Source organism: Rhipicephalus sanguineus, chromosome 11, assembly GCF_013339695.2.
Source record: "Rhipicephalus sanguineus isolate Rsan-2018 chromosome 11, BIME_Rsan_1.4, whole genome shotgun sequence".
NCBI lineage: Eukaryota > Metazoa > Arthropoda > Arachnida > Ixodida > Ixodidae > Rhipicephalus > Rhipicephalus sanguineus.
Genome location: NC_051186.1, coordinates 103,148,500 through 103,168,644, shown reverse-complemented (window position 1 = coordinate 103,168,644; position 20,145 = coordinate 103,148,500). Strand labels below are relative to the sequence as shown.

The 20,145-nt window shown below is 51.8% G+C and overlaps 1 protein-coding gene across 1 annotated transcript in view; it reads left to right on the top strand.

The window, feature by feature from the left end:
- Nucleotides 1-392: 392 nt before the first annotated feature.
- Nucleotides 393-20,145, top strand: part of LOC125756349 (U-actitoxin-Avd3g-like) — an 87,056-nt gene continuing 67,303 nt past the window's right edge. Inside the window, exon 1 of the mRNA XM_049410972.1 lies at nucleotides 393-483. Within this exon, the coding sequence (XP_049266929.1) occupies nucleotides 420-483 (64 nt within the window). The 5' untranslated portion in view covers nucleotides 393-419. The remainder of the gene's footprint in view (nucleotides 484-20,145) is intronic.

The following is a 20,145-nucleotide window of genomic DNA, read 5'->3' as shown; positions in this document are numbered from 1 at the left end:
AAGTTACAACTGTGACAGTTCGCGCTCATCCTGTGTATTCTTATGCGTTCGTTTCGTGCGTCCTTCTTTCTATTTGACCAGCGCGCTTTAACTGCCGAGCTGTGAGAGTTGTTAGTTCGCGCTCATCATGTGTATGTTCGTTCCATGCGTCCTTTCTGCTTGAGCAGCGCGTTGCAAATTTCTAGCTGCTTGCTGTTCTTCAGGTGAAAATAAAACTTGTTGCTATAACATTCAGTCCTTCGTCCTCGGGGCGAAAATATCCACAACAAACGCTCAACTACGTCTGTGAAGACACGTTTTACTTTCGTGTTATACCGATTCCTATGACAGAGGGATCAACCATGTTTTTCATTCTCACATGTAGACTCTATCATCCTATGTGCTTACAGGAAATTTTATTTTTTCCTAGAGACGGCATAATGAATAAAAAATCTTCAATTATCTATTGCGCATTGATGTGGTTCTCTGTCAGTCTCCTCGCAGGTAAGTACAATATTTTAAAACCGTAGGTTTATTTTAATGCACAATTATCCTATTGTGGAATTTCGACCAGCGTATCTTCAACTGTATGTGTACCAAGGAGGTTAAAATAAAATTTGCTGGAGTGGAGGAGGCGCCCCTCAGCTGAAGCCGCGTGCCGCCATCTTGCCATAGGCAGAAAGCGCGCCTTCCGCAACGCATGCTGCAGCGGCCGCATAGATGTTCTAGCTGTTCTCTGGCGTGGTGGCGTCCGGACGCTGTTGGATACATTGTGCGTTGCGTACGGCTGTATAAATCGAGCGAAAAGGTACTCTGGGATGAAGTTTCAGAACATTTCGAGCTCGATGAAAACTTACTCTATATGCCGGAACATATGCTGACAGCCCGCAATCTGTCTCTAATTTCACATCTGACGGTCATTCTTTTTTCCTAACCGGTTTCGTAAGGACTCAAATGTTCGAAGCACGTCGGGGCAGGCTGTTTGACGGGAAGTCTGGCAGCCAAAAGACGGCGATCGCATATGTTAGAGGCACTTTTCGCCGAATTGTTTCGACCGGACTATGCTGCGACCTGGGAGTTCTTCGACTAGCTGTGCTTGACGCATTTGTAAAACACGTGCAAAACCCAGTGATACACATTCTTGTGCTTGTTGATACCACTGGTGCGGAGCGCGAATAGGAAAATAACGCACCGCTTGCTATTCATTGAAATTATATAAATAGGCGAGATTTCGTTATCGGTTGCCCTGTTCGTGCTATAAAAGGGTAGCTCGCAACTACGAGGTTAAGTAACGTCATTTGGGCAATATACAAGGACCTGTTTTTTATTACATTCGTGCATTTTTTTCTTTATATTTGTATTTTGCTTTATGCAGTGCAGCGAGTAAAACCAGCGGGTCTGAACTGTGCAGTGCTCTCTCTAGCTGCAAATAAAGCGACCTAACCGATCGCCCAGGGGTACTCCGGCCGTTAGATGCGTTCAAATTGAAAAAAGTTGTTGAAGATGTGACAGTTGCATCACCTATACGGCATCATTCCGAAGAAATGCTTCATCTTTTCCAAGAAGAGATAAAACAGCTCAGAATGAAAATTCTGCAGCAGAAAAAATTGCACACTGACCAAAAAGAGCGAGGCTCGATCCTCAAGCGATGATAAAGGAGATCAAGGATCAAAAGCTCATGTCTGGGGCAGGGCGATGTTCACTGCAGCCTTCCCCCATACATACAGCAAACCCTAGGGCACGAAAAGACCAGCAAGACACGTATTCCATCCGAGCTGCGGGCGTTTGCGTTAACGCTGCACTTCTATTCTCCATCAGCTTACGAGTATGCACGCACGAAGTTTAATCGCGCACTGTCAGCAGAGCGCTCTTACGAGAACGGTGGACAGAATTCCATCAAAGGAAATGCTGGCTTCACAGATGAGTCACTGTCTCGAAAAAGCTAGCCCAATGCCGCACAAAAAACTCTACTGTACTTTGATTGTTGATGACAAATGAGAAAATATGTTGAGATTGTGACTAAAGTCACTAAACGGTTATAGATATGCGGACTTTGGGACTGGAATACATGATGAGAGACTATGCTTGTTGGCTTAAACTTATGACTTATGCCACTTGGGCATTTTTAATTGATTCATTGACAGGGTAAGAGAGAGCAGCCGAGCCTACGAAATAGTATCGAAAAAGCTGTATCTATTGAAATAGTGTCGACTGCAAGCTGAATGCCCTTGAAGCACGTCCATGCAAAGCCAAAACTATTATTTTTGGAGATTTTGAGCTTGTCTTGAAAAAAGAGATGGCTTTCAAGCCTTGACGAATATATATCCTTCTCGATGAGCATATCGAGTGTGGTGCTTTCGACCCACATTTATATTCCGCTCAAAGAAAGTGGCCGAACTCCATATATGCATAAGACTCCGTCACATGACGAACGGAATAAACAGGAAAATGAATGCCGAGAAGTGAGGTCTGCTCTTACGAGGATAATTATTTAAAAAAAAAACAGTGATACAGGCCCTTCGGTGTGCATGCTTGCAAGGAAAACGCCAAAAGAAACAATAAAACTGACCGCATTCTTATCTGCGATTTCGCTTCTTATTCTTGACAACTTCTCCCTCAATGTTCGCCATTATAACCATTAAAAACCACGGCGGAAAGACGCGGTCAGCGCGGCGGGCGCGCTTTGGCTCCCGTTTCTTGCCTATGGCAAGATGGCCGCCGCGCGCGCGGCGCGGCTTCACTGCGGCCCATTGGTAAGTATAGGCGGCCTCCACTCCAGCAAGTTTTATTTAAACCTCCTTGATGTGTACAATGCCTGCAAGAAGAATCTTTCTGCACAAGGGGAGCGTTAAAAGTTATTGGCTCTTCAATCACGGTTTTTAGAAATATATGTTAATAAGATGTCGTGATTAGTGCGAAAACTCATTACGCGTCAATTTGTCCACTTTGACGTATGAATATTTTGCATCTAAAAGCCTTCCTGGTAGTGTGATTATGAGATCACATTTATTTACAAGATGCGGAACATAGCACGATGGGTCAAAACAGCAGTTCACTCTGCAACTACCGAGCCTGTCCATCTTCGTTCTACTTTTTTATGTCCAAACTCCACCTGCACGTTTAGCTTCCCCCTTCGCAGAAGATGCCACTGGGAGATTCAAAAGACTGACGTTTCAAATGCGCGAGGTGTGTCAAATGTCCTGTTAGAACGGCGACCATTGTTTGTAAGGATTACGCACGTAACATCGTTGAGGGTACTGGTAAGGGTTGTTAGTATTGCCACGCCCACTTCTTGTCTTGTTTTGATGTATTCGGGTTTGACCGGCAGGGACGGTTATCAACGCTCGACGCTGACCGCGAAGTAGTGTTCTAGAAGTGTCACGATTGTAGTAGATCGGTTTGTTAAGATTGTGCCCCGCACGCGAATGTTCCAGCTTTGTCTAGAGATAACACCGCCACCAGCGATATTGCTGGAAAGTTCGACAGCGCTTGTATAAAAGCCGACGCGCTTGATCGCTTGTCAGTTGATCGACGGTCGACGCAATCAGTGTATCGCTGTAGTTTGGCTATCAGTTTCTCGGCCACAAGTTCGGCCAAATAAACAGTTTCACCTCGGACCTGCTGACTGCTGTCTTCGTCGACGTCACGACCACGTGACATCTGGTGGAGGTGCTGCTTCTTCCATGATCCGGACGCCCCCGCGAAGCGCTGACCCAAGCCGAAGCCGCGAGGAGGACGACGGCAAAGAAAACCCGGATCGTCGAGCAAGCCGCAGGCAACAAGGTCTACCGCCAGAGCACGGGCCTCTACCTGAAAAGACCCGGCATACAAAGATCCTGACCTCGACCACAGCGACGATGACACACGCTGTGCCGCCCGCACCGATCCTTCTCCGGACGCCCAAGGAGCCGCCAACCTTCCGCGGATCGTCGTTCGAAGACCCGGAAAGCTGGCTCGAAGCCTACGACCGAGTCGCGATTTTCAATGCCTGGACCAGCGAAGACAAGCTACGGCATGTCTATTTCGCTTTGGAAGACGCCGCTCGGACCTGGTTCGAGAACCAAGAGCGAAGCCTGACAACATGGGACATCTTTCGCACCAGGTTCCTCGTGACATTAACGAGCGTCGTCAGGAAAGAGCGCGCTGAGGCTCTGCTCGAGACCCGCGTGCAGACGCCGAACGAAAACGTGGCGCTCTTCACGGAGATGACAAGGCTGTTCCGTCATGCAGACCCTGTCATGCCCGAGGACAAGAAGGTCCGCTTTCTTATGCGAGGAGTCAAACAGGAGCTCTTCGCCGGGCTGATGCGGAACCCCCCATCGACAGTTCAAGAATTCGTCTCGGAAGCAACGACCATCGAGAAGACGCTCGAGATGCGCACCCGGCAGTACAATCGACGCGCATTTCAAGACAGCACAGCTGTTCATGGCCTCGGCTCCGACGACTTCCGCGAAACGATCCGAGCAATCGTGCGAGAGGAGCTGCGAAAGCTTGCGCCGTTTGCACAGCCCGAAGTTACGTCGACTGCTGACGTTGTACGCGAGGAAATCACACAGTCACTGGGTGTTCCTCAGCCGGCACCGCCGCAGCTGCAAGCCATGAGCTATGCTGCTGCAGCCCGACGCAACGCCCCCCCTCCTCGCCCACGTCAAGACGCCGCGCCACCCCAGCAGTTCCGCCGCCAGGCACCACCGCCGCCACCACCCACGTCATATCGCCCGCCAGCCGGCCAGCGATCCGCGCCGAGGAAGACCGACGTTTGGCGCGCCCCTGACAACCGCCCGCTCTGCTACCACTGCGGGGAGGCCGGCCACACGTACCGCCGCTGCCAGTACCGACAGATGGGACTACGCGGATTCGCCATCAACGCGCCGCGCCCGCAGCCAGGCGAACGGCCTCGCGACATCGACGACTACCTCACCGGAACACAGCGGCAAGAACGACGACCTTCCCGCTCGCCGTCGCCCGGCCGCTATATGTCACCGCACCGCCGGCCGTACACTGGCCCAAACCGGGGCCGGTCGCCTAGCCCGTATCCGGAAAACTAAGGGCAGCAACCGATGGAGGTGCGGTTGCTGTACGACGAACTACCGAAGATCCTCCGCCGCCGACGACGACGCCGCGACGAAACCTTCAGAATACGACGCGAACCAAACAGACCCCTGACGACGAAATCTCGCGGACTGAAGAAGACCCGACGACGCAACATGGAAGCAGCGGAACACAGCGACGCAGCCGTGACCCGACGCCGCGACCCAACCGCAACGCAAGACGACGAACTAGCGACCTCGACGTTCTCGTCGACGGCCACAACGTCACCGCTCTCGTCGATACTGGAGCCGACTATTGCGTCATCAGTGGGCCCTTCGCCACGAAGTTGAAGAAAGTTAAGACCGCTTGGGAAGGCCCCGAAATCCGCACCGCTGGAGGCCATGTAATAACGCCGTCTGGAGTCTGCACAGCAAGAGTCACAATCAATAATCGCACGTATCCTGCGAGTTTCGTGATCTTGCAACACTGCTCCTGGGACGTCATACTTGGCATGGACTTCTTAAACCATCACGGCGCCGTCATCGACTTAAGAACCAAATCGATAACCCTATCGTCGGACAAAACGACACCGCCGGATACGAGTCCATGTCAACATGCCCTGAACGTGCTCGAGGATCAAGTTACCATCCCGCCTCGCTCCAGCGTCATAATTTCCGTCAGCACCGAAAAAGCTGAAGACATCGAAGGTGTCATCGAGAGCGATCAGCGTTTCCTGCTAGACCGTGACATTTGCGTCGCAAGGGGCATTGCTCGGTTGCATGAAGGAAAAGGAAGCGTGATGCTAACGAACTTCAGCCAGGAATACAGACACCTGAGCAGGGGCACGACGACTGCATACATCGAAGAAATATTGGCCGTCAGCGATGCGTTTGCCTTTTCAGATTCTAACGAAGCTACGACGACGATCCATGAGCCACCCTTCGACGTAAACCCAAGTCTTCCCGCTCGCCAACAGCAACAGCTTCGACGCCTTCTGCAGGAATACAGGGACTGTTTCTCGTCGTCATCGCGGGTCCGACAAACGCCCCTTGCTAAGCACCGCATCATAACAGAAGAAAATGCTCGACCACTCAGTCAGAGTCCCTACCGGGTTTCGACGCGGGAACGGGAGGCCGTTAAGAAACAAGTCGATAAAATGCTACGCGACGACATCATCCAGCCGTCCAACAGCCCGTGGGCGTCTCCCGTGGTGTTAGTGAAGAAGGATGGGACCCTACGTTTCTGCGTCGATTATCGTCGCCTGAACAAAATCACAAAGAAGGACGTATACCCTCTCCCACGGATAGACGATACCCTGGATCGACTCCACAACGCGAATTACTTTTCGTCGGTGGACCTCAAGACCGGCTACTGGCAAATTGAAGTCGACGAGAGAGACCAAGAAAAGACCGCCTTTATAACACCGGACGGCCTGTTCGAGTTCAAGGTCATCCCCTTCGGTCTTTGCTCGGCACCTGTGACTTTTCAACGAGTCATGGATACTGTATTAGCTGGCTTGAAGTGGCAGACTTGCCTTGTTTACTTGGACGACGTCGTTGTGTATTCCTCGAACTTCGACGAACACCTCCAGCGACTTCAATCCGTACTTCAAGCAATCAAGAACTCCGGGCTCACCCTGAAGCCAGAAAAGTGCCGCTTCGCGTACGAGGAGCTCTTGTTTTTGGGTCACGTGATCAGCAAGACTGGAATGCTCCCAGACCCGCAGAAAACAGCTGCCATCGCCGCTTTCCCGCCACCTACCGACAAGAAGGCCGTGCGCCGATTTCTCGGCTAGTGCGCCTATTACAGACGTTTTGTCAAAGACTTTTCGCGGATCGCCGAGCCATTAACGCAGCTCACGAAGACCGACGTCGAATTCAGGTGGCAAACAGCGCAAGTCGAAGCATTTCATGAACTGAAACGACGCCTGCAGACACCTCCGATACTTGCGCATTTCGACGAATACGCCGATACGGAGATTCACACCGATGCAAGCAGCATAGGACTCGGCGCCGTCCTTGTGCAGCGGGCGGGCGGACTGGAAAGGGTTATCAGTTATGCTAGCCGGTCGCTGTCTAAAGCAGGGGTCAACTATTCCACAACAGAAAAGGAGTGCCTCGCCATCATCTGGGCTACGTCAAAGTTTCGCCCCTACCTCTACGGCAGGCCCTTCAAAGTTGTGAGCGACCATCACGCCTTGTGTTGGCTAGCTAACTTGAAGGACCCTTCAGGTCGCCTTGCACGGTGGAGCCTAAGACTTCAAGAATTTGACATTACTGTCGTGTACAAGTCCGGAAGGAAACACTCCGACCTGTCTCGTGCCCCCGTCGACCCACCAACGCCCGACGACCAGGATGATGACAGCTTCTTGGGAGCCATAGGTACCGAAGACTTCGCCGAACGACAGCGAGCCGACCCGGAACTGAAGGGTCTAGTGGAATACCTGGAGGGCAGGACCATCGTTGTCCCAAAAGTATTCATGCGAGGATTGGCATCATTTTCCTTGAAAAACAACGTCCTCGTAAAGAAGAACTTCTCTCCGGCCCGAGCCAGCTGCCATATCGTACCTTCGGGACTGCGACCAGAAATTTTGCATGCCCTGCACGACGACCCAACGGCTGGACACCTCGGACTTTCCCGAACGCTCGCACGAGTACAGGAAAAGTACTACTGGCCGCGCCTTACCGCCGACGTCACTCGCTACGTAAGGACGTGTCGAGACTGTCAGCGACGGAAGACACCGCCCACAAGACCAGCAGGCTTCCTTCAGCCGATCGAGCCTCCTCGGCGACCATTCCAGCAGATCGGGATGGACCTCCTGGGGCCGTTCCCAACGTCGACTTGCGGAAATAAAGAGATCGTCGTGGCTACCGACTACCTCACCCGCTACGCCGAAACAAAACCCCTGCCCAAAGGCAGTGCCGCTGAGGTAGCCAAGTTCTTCGTTGAGAGCATCGTCCCTCGACACGGTGCCCCAGAGGTTCTCATCACCGACAGAGGTACGGCGTTCACGGCTGACCTAACTCAGGCGATCTTGGAATACAGCCACACAAGCCACCGCCGCACCACCGCGTACCACCCACAGACCAACGGCCTCACCGAGCGTCTAAATAAGACCATCGCCGACATGCTGGCGATGTACGTCGACGTCGAACAGAAGACGTGGGACGCCATCCTTCCGTACGTGACCTTCGCGTACAACACGGCCGTACAGGAAACGACGCAGATGACGCCATACAAGTTGGCCTACGGACGGAGCCCGGCAACGACGCTTGACGCCATGCTACCAAACGTGACCGACGAGGAAAACATCGACGTGACCACCTACCTACAGCGCGCCGAAGAAGCACGACAGCTCGCCCGCCTACGGATCAAGAACCAGCAGACGACTGACAGCCGCCGCTACAACCTTCGACGACGCCACATGGAATACCAACCCGGTGACCGTGTATGGGTATTGACATGTCTCGCTTGAAGACAACGACGACAAAGTGCGCGCGCGACTACACTGGCGCTGTGGCATGAGCGTGATTCTGGTGTCGAACGTAGCCATTCGTGACTCCAAGGCCTAAGCTGCGCTATTTAACGTGTTCATGTTTCCTTGTGTAAAATAAATCGTCGTACAGCCATAAGTGGCTCTACAGACGTAACAGTTGGCGACGAGGAAGACTCTGGACTCACCGGCACTTCACCGACGTCAAGGAACGGAACGAGATGGCGACGCCTGACTTTGGTCGGCTACCCGAATTCAGCGGCAGCTCCGGCTCCTGGAGATCCTGGTATGGAAGGTTATAGTTCTTCTTCGAGGCTAACGACATCACGGACGCTTCCAAGAAACGTGCTCATCTGCTAACGTTATGCGGCGAACAGACTTACGACGTCGTCTGCGCCCTCGTTCAACCCAAGCAGCTCAACCAAGTGAGTTACGATGACATAGTCGAGATGCTCAAGGCGCACTTTGATCCACAGCCGTCTGAGGTCTTCTGCAGGGCACGCTTCCAACGTCGTGACCAACGGCATGACGAAACGGTCAGTGATTACGTAACAGCGCTCAAGAAGCTAGCAGCAGATTGCAATTTTGGAACAAGCGTAGACGCTGCGGCGAATCCAACAATGCTACCTCTTGATGTAATGATGCGTGATCGTTTCGTTTGCGGTCTTCGGAACGAGCAGGTCCAGCAAAGGCTGTTCGCAGAAAAGGACTTGACATTCAAGAGAGCCTTTGACATTGCACTGCGAGCTGAAAACGCCGTCGAAGATCAGAAAAACGTGAAAACGGAATTCAAAGAGATTCACGAAGCCTGCACAAGTATCGGCAAGACAGAAAATCAACGTCACTCGAGTGCCTCTGCCCAAAAGAAGAAACAACACTGTTGGCGTTGTGACGCGCAGCATACTCCGGACACTTGCAAGTTTCAGACAGCTTCCTGCAACTACTGCAAGAAACGCGGACACATTGAAAAGGCCTGCCTGAAAAAGCGGAAAGAGGCAAGAACAAACAAGAACAATAACATCGAATTTCCCCGACAAGGAACTTCGACAGTGGCCTCAGCACCAGTCACGACTCGAAAGGATTCACCAGACGTGGCACTTTACGAGCTCAACACCTGAATCGACGCGTCCAGCACGCAGAAAGTCATGACTCTACTACGCATACATGGAAAGACCTTGGAGTTCGAAGTCGACTCGGGTGCAGCCTGCACACTCATCAGTGAGGCCACGTTCAAAGCCACGTGGACAGATGACCCACCACGGCTTCAAACGGACAACATTCTCCTACGCACATGGTCAGGCCAGTCCCTCCGAGTTCTCGGATGTGCAACGGTGGATGTAGAGCACAAGAACAAGAATTTCACACTACCGCTTGTTGTCATCAAAGGAGCAGGTTGTAACCTCCTCGGACGAAACGACAAACTTGTTTCGAAGCTTCTAGACAAGTACCAGTCTGTGTTCGACGAGGACATCTCAGGACACGTCGGTCCTGCGGTACAACTTGAACTCGTGGAAGGAGCGAAACCAAAGTTCCTAAAAGCACGACCAGTTCCTTTCGCGCTGCGGTCAGCTGTGGAAGCTGAATTGGATCGACTGCAAAGTCAAGGCATAATCGAGCCTGCGCAGCATTCGGATTGGGCAACGCCTCTCGTACTTGTTCGAAAGAAAAACGGCTCGTTCCGAATATGTGGCGACTACCGTTGCACTGTGAACCAGGTATCGAAGAAAGCCGACTACCCACTTCCAACAACTGATGAAGTCCTTAGCCACTTGAAGGGAGGCAAGGTATTCAGCACCCTGGATTTGGCACAAGCTTACCAGCAACTTCACGTAACGCCAGAGACAGCAGAGATATTCACCCTGAACACGCTGAAAGGGCTTTACAAGGCCAAACGATTGCCTTTCGGAATCTCTGCAGCTCCAGCCATTTTTCAACGCTTTATGGAGACTATGCTGTCTGGCATCACAGGCGTTTGCGCATACCTAGATGACGTGATCATCAGTGGAAAAGACGCCACTGAACACGCCGAGAGACTGGAAGAAGTTCTGAAGAGGCTGCGCAATTGCAACCTTCGTCTCGGCAAAAACAAGTGCTGCTTTGCAGTGCGAGAAGTTTCTTTTCTGGGACACCGAATTGACGAGACAGGGGTCCACACCAACGAAGAGAAAGTTCGAGCAATAACGGAGGCTCCAGCACCAAACTGCAAGCAAGCACTTCAATCATTCCTTGGAATGCTGGCTTTCTACGACAGGTTCTTGAAGAACAGGGCAACAATTGCCAGCTGTCTCTACCAGCTCCTGCAGAAGGACGCCACGTGGAGATGGGAGACCAAGCATCAAGAAGCATTCGATAAACTTAAGGGATTGCTTCTCTGTCAGACCGTACTGGCACACTACGAAGAACAGAAGGAGCTTCTCGTCTCATGCGACGCTTCGCCATACGGCATAGGAGCTATTCTGTCTCAATGTGATGACCAGAATAGAGGCGCCAATCGCTTTCGCATCTCGGACGCTAGGGACAGCGGAACGCAATTATGCTCAGTTGGACAGAGAAGGCCTTGCTGTAGTGTTTGCTGCACACAAGTTCCACAAGTATATTGCGGGAAGAAAGGTGACTTTCGTCACGGATCATCAACCGCTTCTCGGCATACTGGGTCCAGGGAAGCCAACGGCTCAAGTCCTCTCACCACGGATGACCAGATGGTGCATCAAGTTGTCGGCCTATGACTACAACATCGTCTACAGGCATGGCAAGAACCATCAAAACGCGGATGCATTGAGCCGATTGCCACTACCAGAACGTCTCGATGAACCCTGGCCACCAGGCGACGTACTATTGTTCGAAGCTTTGTCGAGACCTCCGTTCACTGCTACGGAGATAGCACGTCTTACACAAAAAGACAGCATCCTGCAGAGGTTGTACAAGGCAGTGCAGGATGGCACAGTGGAGAAACTCACTGGAGATGAGTTCGCTCCTTACCGACGACGAGCGACCGCACTAGCATTTCATCGCGAGTGCCTCACACTTGGATCACGGGTGATCATACCGAGCTCAGCACGATCCCACGTTCTGGCACTTCTGCACGCTGGTCACCGAGGCATGGTAGCCATGAAGAAGTGCGCAAGGAGCTACGTATGGTGGCCCGGAATCGTCAAGGTGATCGAAGAAACCGTGCGACAGTGCCGTGAATGCCTTTCAACGCAGAAGAGCCCACCCAAAGCTCCTATCCCCTCCTGGGACCGTCCCAAGACACCATGGCACACGGTGCACGTTGACTTCGCGGGGCCACTACTCGGGCGCACCTACTTGGTCGTTGTGGATGCACACACAAAGTGGGCTCAGAAGAAAAGGCTCAGAAGAAAAGGAGCATGAGGTGCAGACAGCTTGCAAGGTGTTCAATCTGGGAGGCCGTGCAACACCACGTGGGGTGCAGAAAGCGCCTGAACAGTGGCGGGAAGGAGGGGGGGGGGCACTACATCGACTGAGAACAAAAAGAACACGATGGTTTTTGTCTTCAAGTCATCTTATGCGATTTCATAAGGGACCTTGTGAGTTTTCGTAGAAGGGATCTTCCATCGGACTATCAGTGAAAGCGCGAGATAACATTTATGAAAAAATCGACGTGTACAAGCAATAAAACAGGAAGTGAACGAATATTTGTTTTTTGGACCATCGAAGGTATTCTTTTTAGTAAGTTTTTGTGGACATGTTTATTTCGCACAATTACATTTGGTGACAGTTGCATCCAGTGGTATTGCTCGGTCGAAAAATGAAATGAAGCCTCATCGTATAAAATTGGTTCTAGCTCTTCATAACGCTTTTGCTACCTAATCTTGACAGCACCCTTTGTCAATCCTACATCCGCGAAAGTTGATACATCGTGTGTGACTCTTCACGCCCTAATATTTCTGTTACACCGTATTTTTCTTATGGTTGTCACTCGGAGCTATTCAGTCAGGTTAACTCATTGGCAATAGCATCGAATTGCTGGACAAAGAAATTCGGCGGATCCCACGCGTTGTGGGATTCGGTTTCACGCGAAGCAGTCACGTACTTCTATGCTGTATTTTATGGCTTTGAGCCAAGTGTGACGAGGTGGATCGACATGTATTTGTATGTGTAGTAGCTGTGTGCATATCGTGCGCTTCGAGGCACGTCGGCAACACTGACGTGTAACGGGTAACACTGACGTGTAACGTGCGAAGTAACGTGACCCCTCACGTGAGTGTGCATACATTATCGAACCTAAGTGCACTTTATGTACAAATATGTGAATATAAAACGTACTTTCGTCGTATGACGGTTTATTAACAAAGTACTGACGACTTGTGCACTCGAAGTAGCGCCGGTCCGACAGGAACGCAGATAACGCGCACAGCAACAGATGATAGAGCGTGGCTTCTTCCTCGTCTTCACTACAGTTGCCCCCGGGAGAGAAGATGAGCCATCCTAGCGTCTTAAGGCGTAGGCAGCATCAAGGGGTCATACTATGGTTTAAGTCTGCTGACATGAGCCGTGTCACGGCGGCGATGTCTGAGGTCATGGGGCGGCGTCAATGGTTCAACTATGTAGTTGACAGAGGACGTGCGGCCTTTGATGCGGTAGGGACCATCGTAGCGCGCAAGAAACTTGTTCGAAAGCCCAGGGCTGTGAGGTGGGATTCACAAACAAACGAGAGAAGCAGTCGGGAAGTCTGGCGTAGACGCGTCGTTGTCATGTTGCAGTTTTTCGCAACCTTGAGCGGCGGTTGTAGGTTTACGAGCGAACAGCCTACAATCCTCTGCGTTTCTCGCCTCTTTAGACAACGGCGTGCATTCGGAAGCGTCGGGTCGGTATGGAAGCAATGTGTCCATGGTGCAAGAGGGATCTCGTCCGTACAACAGGAAAAACAGCGAAAAGCCTGTGGTAGCTTGCGAGGCAGTATTGTACGCGTAAGTGACAAATGGCAAGACAGCCTCCCAGTTACTGTGATCCGACGCGACGTACATAGTTATCATGTCACCGAGTGTGTGGCTGAACCTCTCCGTCAAGCCATTCATTGGCAGGTGGTAGGCTGTAGACTTGCGGTGAACGATGCTGCATTCAGCGAGAAGGGCTTGTATGACGTCGGAGAGGAAGACGCGCCCTCTGTCGCTGAGTAGTTCTCGCGGTGCTCCATGTCCAAGGACGAAATTCCGCAGAATGAATAATCCAACCTCTCGGGTGCTGGCGGCTGGGAGTGCTGCAGTCTCGGCATAGCACGGCAGATGATCAACGCCGACAATTATCCATCTCTTACCCAAGGAACTGCCGGGAAGTGGGCCGTATAGGTCTATGCCGACGCGATCAAAGGGACGAGCAGGGCAGGGTAGCGGCTGTAACTCGCCGGAAGGACGTTGGTGAACTTTTCGCCGCTGGCACGCCGTGCAAGCGCGAATATACTGGCAGACAAAGTGATACATTCCCCGCCAGTAGAAACGCTGCTTTAGCCGAGCATACGTTTTCAGAACACCGGCATGACCATGTTGAGGAGCAGCATGGAAGTAAGCGCAAATGTCTGACTGCATGCGCCGTGGCATCACGAGCAGCCATTTCCGACCATCCGGCATGTAATTTCTGCGGTAAAGGATGTTGTCGCGCACAGTAAAGTGAGCGGCTTGCTGACGAAGGATTCTAGAAGCTGTGGCCGATGGATCCTGCAGGAAGTTTAGGATAGTTGAAAGCAGGGCACCCTTTCGCTGTTATAACCGGCATATCCGTGACGTCGATGGCTGACATAGTTTGGAAGAGCGTTGATAGGGAAGCTACACCCGAAGGCATCGGCGATCGAGATAGCGCATCGGCGTCAGAGTGCTTCCTGCCCAATCTGTAGAAACCGCGAATGTCATACTCTTGTAAGCGAAGCACCCATCAGCCGAGGCGACCTGACGGATCTTTCAGCGAAGAAAGCCAGCAAAGGGCGTGGTGGTCGGCAACAACGTCGAAAGCACGACCATATATGTATGGACGGAATTTGCCGAGAGCCCAAATGATGGCGAAACACTCTTTTTCTGTCACAGAATAGTTGCTTCGGCCTTTTTCAAAGTGCGACTGGCATAGGCGACGACGTACTCGTCGTAGCCGTCTTTCCGCTGAGCTAGGACTGCATCAAGTCCGATGCCGCTAGCGTCGGTATGGATCTCCGTTGGTGCTGTGGGGTCGTAATGTCGAAGGATAGGCGGTGAAGTTAGTATGCGACGTAGTTGCTTGAAGGCTTCGTCGCACGAGGTTGACCAAGCGGACATCCGTAAGCAAATTTCTCAGTGGTGCTATGATGGTTGCGAAATCACGTACAAAGCGCCGGAAATACGAGCAAAGGCCTACAAAGCTGCGGAGCGCCTTAAGGGTTGTGGGCTTGAGAAACTCGGCGATGGCGCGAAGCTTGGCTGGGTTAGGAAGCACACCATCCTTCGATACAACGTGTCCCAATATTGTTAGCTTGCGGGTGGCGAAACGGCACTTTTTGATGTTCAACTGGAGGCCGGCAGTGGTGAGGCAGGTCAGTATCTCGCGCAAGCGAACAAGGTGCGTCTGAAAATCTGATGAAAACACGACGATGTCCTCAAGATAGCACAGACAAGTTTTCCACTTGTAGTTACGAAGGATGGTGTCCATCATGCTCTCGAAAGTAGCGGGCGCGATGCAGAGCCCAAAAGGCATTACGGTGAATTCGTATAAACCATTGGGCGTCACAAAAGCTGTCTTCTCGCAGTCAGCTTCAGCCATCGGCACTTGCCAATAGCCAGAGCGAAGATCTAAAGAAGAGTAGTAGTCCGCTCCTTGCAAGCAGTCGAGTGCGTCATCTACACGAGGCCGCGGGTAGACGTCTTTACGAGTGATCTTATTTAGCCGACGGTAATCCACACAGAAGCATATCGACCCGTCCTTCTTGCGTACTAGCACCACAGGTGACGCCCAAGGACTGTGCGAAGGGTGAATGACGCCGCGCTGCAGCATTTCGTCGACTTGCTTGTTAATCACCTTGCGCTCGGCTGCCCACACACGGTATGGTCGCTGGCGTAAAGGAGGATGAGAACATGTGTGGACGCTGTGACTGACGTTCTCCGTACGGCCCAAGCGCACTTGATCGCAATCAAACGATGAGCGAAAATGCTGCATATACTCGCGTACTTGCATGCGGTACGGAGGCGACAGGTCGTCATGCAAGAAAGATTCAAAGATTTCTGATGAAGGCGAAGTTGCTGATGATGATGCAGAAGACGTGCGCTTAACGGGAGAAATAGGGGCGTCGAGCTCATAACAAGGCGTGTCATCCGATGTCTCGATGATGTCAAACGGATAAACAGGATGAATGCGACCAAGAGATTCTCCTCGACGCAAGGTGACGGGATGCTGAAGCGGATTGCACACAAGCATAGCCGATGATCCAGATGCAGTAGTCAGGATGGCAAACGAGAGAGCGAGAGCCCTGCGACGCAGAAAAATAGGCGATGGCGTAAAGATGATGGTAGCATCTGGCACGGTGGAGCAAGACACGGGCACAAACACTGACATTGCGGGTGGCATGTCCGTGTCGGACACAACAGGGAGCGTTTGGGCTGTACTTTTAGAAAGGTCAGGCAATGCGTCGTCAAAGAACGGGAAGAGCGCCACCTCGGCCCGGGCACAGTCGATGATGGCACGATGCTGAGACAACGAGTCCCAGCCGAGGATGATGTCGTGTGAGCATGAAGAGATCGCAAGGAGTTCGACGTCATAGAAGGCGCCGTCAATAACCACCCTCGCGGTACATGCAGCAACCGGTGCTACGTGCTGCGTACGTGCGGTGAGCAGTAGCATGACGGAGAACGGCGTTGTGACCTTGCGTAATTTTCGAATAAAGTTCTCGTCCATGACTGAAATCGCAGCCCCAGTGTCAATAAGCGCAGTTGCGGCACTTTCTTCCACTATGACGTCGAGTTAATTGCGTGGTGACTGTGCAGGCCTTGTAGAAGTCGCGAAGCTGGCAGTTCGTGCCTGCGGAACTGCAGTAACTAGTTTCCCTCTCTAGGTGACTGCCGACTACGTAAGGGTGAAGGCGAGCGACGACGGGGTGACGGGGAGCGATGGTTGCTGAAAGGTCGTCGTGGAGGCGGCGAAAAGTCGGAGCTGAGACGCCTGGCATGGTCGCCAGTAGCGTGTGAGTAGCCGTATCCGGGCGTAGCGGCAGCTTGATGAGCAAGTGACATGCGACGGTTGCAAAAGCGCGCCACATGGCCGGCGAAACCGCAAGCGAAGCATATGGGCCGGTTCTCGCGTGTGTGCCAGGGATTCTGAGCATATTGACTCCGAGTTGGCATTGGAGGAGGCGCAGGAGGCTGGGCTGTTCGCGGCTGCATTGCTTCAGAGAAGGCGAATGTCGGCGGCGGAGGTCGCACCGCGACCGCGGCATAGGTTAGAGGTGCAGCTACAGGCAAACATGGCTGGGTCAGAGGTACCGATTCGGCAAGCTGCTCGCAGATAGCCCTCCTGATGGGAGCAGCCAGCGATGCCTCAGGTTGCAAGGATCGATCGCCCCGAGGCAGCATAGAGAGCTGGCGCTACCTCCTCCCGAATAAAGTCCTTGATTTGGCTAGAGAGTGATGTACCGGGTGACGGGTGGGAGGCTAGCGTGAGGCTCGAGAGTGGCTCGGCAGCTGCGACAGCGCTGCGTGCAAGGACCCTTTGTCGACGCAGCTCATCGAAGTTCTGGCAAAGAGTAACGACGTCCGCCACAGAAGCAGGGTTCCGCGCAAGAAGCATCGGAAATGCCTCGTCCTCGATACCTTTGAGGATATGCTTCATTTCTGCTCTTCGCTCATGGAGGCATTGACGCGGGAGCAAATAGTTACTACATCCTCGATGTAGCTCGTATACGTCTCACCGGGCTGTTGAGCACGCTGGCGTAGACGTTGTTCAGCGCGCAGCTTTCGTAAAGTCGGGCGGCCGAAGACTTCTGCGATCGCTGTCTTGAAGTCAGACCAGGTATGGAGCTCACGCTCGTGATCGTGATTCTCTCTTTCTCTCGCACCTGTCCGCAAGCGTGTGCAGAACTGTAATGAAGTTGTCGACAGACTCTCCGGGATTCTGACTTCTGCGGTGAAAGCAAGCGCTTTCGTAGACGATGTTGCGAGCAGTAACGAAGTGCTTGTCAAACTTGCCCTTGACGACCACGTATTTCTTGGCGTCTTCTTCCGACAAGTTGAAGGTTTGGAATATTGTCCTCGCTTGCCTCCCCATTGTGTAAAGCAGCGTGCTGACTTGAGCTTCCTCGCTGCGCTCGTTCAATCCCGAAGCGAACCGGTAGTCGTCAAATTCTTGCGACCATGCCGGCCATTCGGACGTTCTTTCGAAGTTGAAGTTCGATGGCGGCTGGATGGCGAACACTCCGGAGCAAGTCCCTGTTGACTCGTCACCAGGCATGTCGGGGTCGTCGTCCTCTGTGCAGAGCGATCCTCAGAGACGAAGAAATACTGCGTGATGCTACTTTCTTGACGTCAGCCGGAAACTTCTGACACCATGTCGCGTTACTGCCACCGTGTCGGGGCAGACGCGCAGAAGAAAAAGACAAGAGACGAGCGTTCAAGCCCCAAACCGAAAAAGCCCCCCGTTTATTGTCTGTCCTGCTTTTATAGCCTCAGTGGGCGGAGCAGTCACCGGTGTGTTCAGACGCCGCAGCCGTCCAGGAACGCGGGCGTCGCTTGGTCGTATGGCGTAGCACGTCGATGCGTTCTCAACGCGTTCCTAGAAGCGCTGGTCGCGTTCGATGCAACGCCACACCAGCGGTTGGCGACGTCAGAAAGATAGAAGATGACGACACGGAGTTCGGCAGGGTCATCCCAGTTGTTGGTCTCACTGACGCGCTCATATGTGGAAAGCCAATCTTCCACGTCAGCCTCACCTGTTCCGCTAAAGATAGCAGGGTCACGGTACCGCTGAATGGCGCCGCAGGAGCTGGAAGCCGCGGCGGTGTCGGGCTGACTAGTGGCAATGACGGTCATTGCAGCGGTTGAAGCAGCGGGCAACGTTCAGTTACGAAGCTCCAGGTTGAGGTCGGGGATTGCAGCAACCTCCACCAGATGTCTAATGACGGTTTATTAACGAAGTACTGACGACTTGTGCAGTCGAAGTAGCGCCGGTCCAACAGGAACGCAGATCACGCGCACAGCAACCCATGATCGAGCGTGGCTTCTTCCTCTTCTTCACTACACTTTCGTTAATGCATTTTTCCGGGGTCGCCATAGGCCTCAATATAGCTTGCTGAATCATAGGGATAAAAATGTAACATTTATTAGACTGCTATGAAGCGGAGCCAACACAGGAACCACAGACGTTAAACTGATATTACGTCTGTATTGCAGGAATACATACGCAGTGTTTATTGCTTTGTTGTAAAATTAGATAGCAAGCAATAGAACCACAACTGACGTTGCACCAATATTATGCCTGCATAGGCTGTTTTTCCAAACCGGTCTATAAACCTGACTTGGGTCTGTGGTAGAATACCTGATTGCCACGCAGAATGCTTGCGCTCGATTCCTGTTGAGATTCTAATTTTTATTCTTTTCATTGGTCGGGGTGAACGCTGCCGACGTCGCTTCCTCTTAATGCTCTCGCATTTAAAGGACCGACGTCTATTCTCGCTGTTCCTTGGTAGATATAAACTCTCAATCACTTGTGGCGCATACCCGTACACCGCGGCACGTGGTAAATGGGTATGTGCCACACTTGTCTGGAGGAAGGGGTTTGACGATGCACACGACAGAATTTTCACGGTATTCATGTCATGGCGCGACAGTCACATTCGTCAAAGCTTCTTACCCTCTCCGGCCAATTCTCGTCTACACCAAGTTAAGGAGGTGATCATGGGAGCACCCAGACGTAGGCGGCTAAATATAGATAGATAGATAGATAGATAGATAGATAGATAGATAGATAGATAGATGGATAGATAGATAGATAGATAGATAGATAGATAGATAGATAGATAGATAGATAGATAGATAGATAGATAGATAGATAGATAGATAGATAGATAGATCTAAGTAGACAAACGTCCGCTAAGAAATACTTCGCATTAAAAACATACATGTGCCCAGCAAATGCCTTCTTTACTGCTGCCTTACGAGGGTAGAATATCAAAAAAATTCATACGTTCATATTTGTTTCAACTGTACATAGACTACACCTAAAGTGACAAATCAACTTTCTACCATGTAGTGCCATAGCCAGACACCACGTTTGTGGCAGCACAAAACCGCATTACGTACATCACTCGGTGTTTGACAGTGGCACTCTTTCAGTTTTCCATTTCTATGAACCTTTTGCTAAAATAAACCAAAGTTTGCACTATGTCGCGCGAAACTTGGCACAGCAAAGCATGGGCCCGTAGCCCCTTGGTGAGCAACCCATTCCTGTCATTTCCATATGTTCCTTTATTGAACTGGACGGACATCTTTGTTTTTCTTTACTTGTCTCTTTATTTTTCCCTCTCTTTCTTTTTCTGTGTTTTTTCGCCTTCGTTAATTTCGATTTCTTTTTTCCTCTCTCGCTCTTTTTTGGTTTCTATTTTTTCTCTTACGATCTTTCTTTGTCTCTCCAAAGGGGACACGGCTTCATACGGACCCGAGCAAACTGGGGAAGGG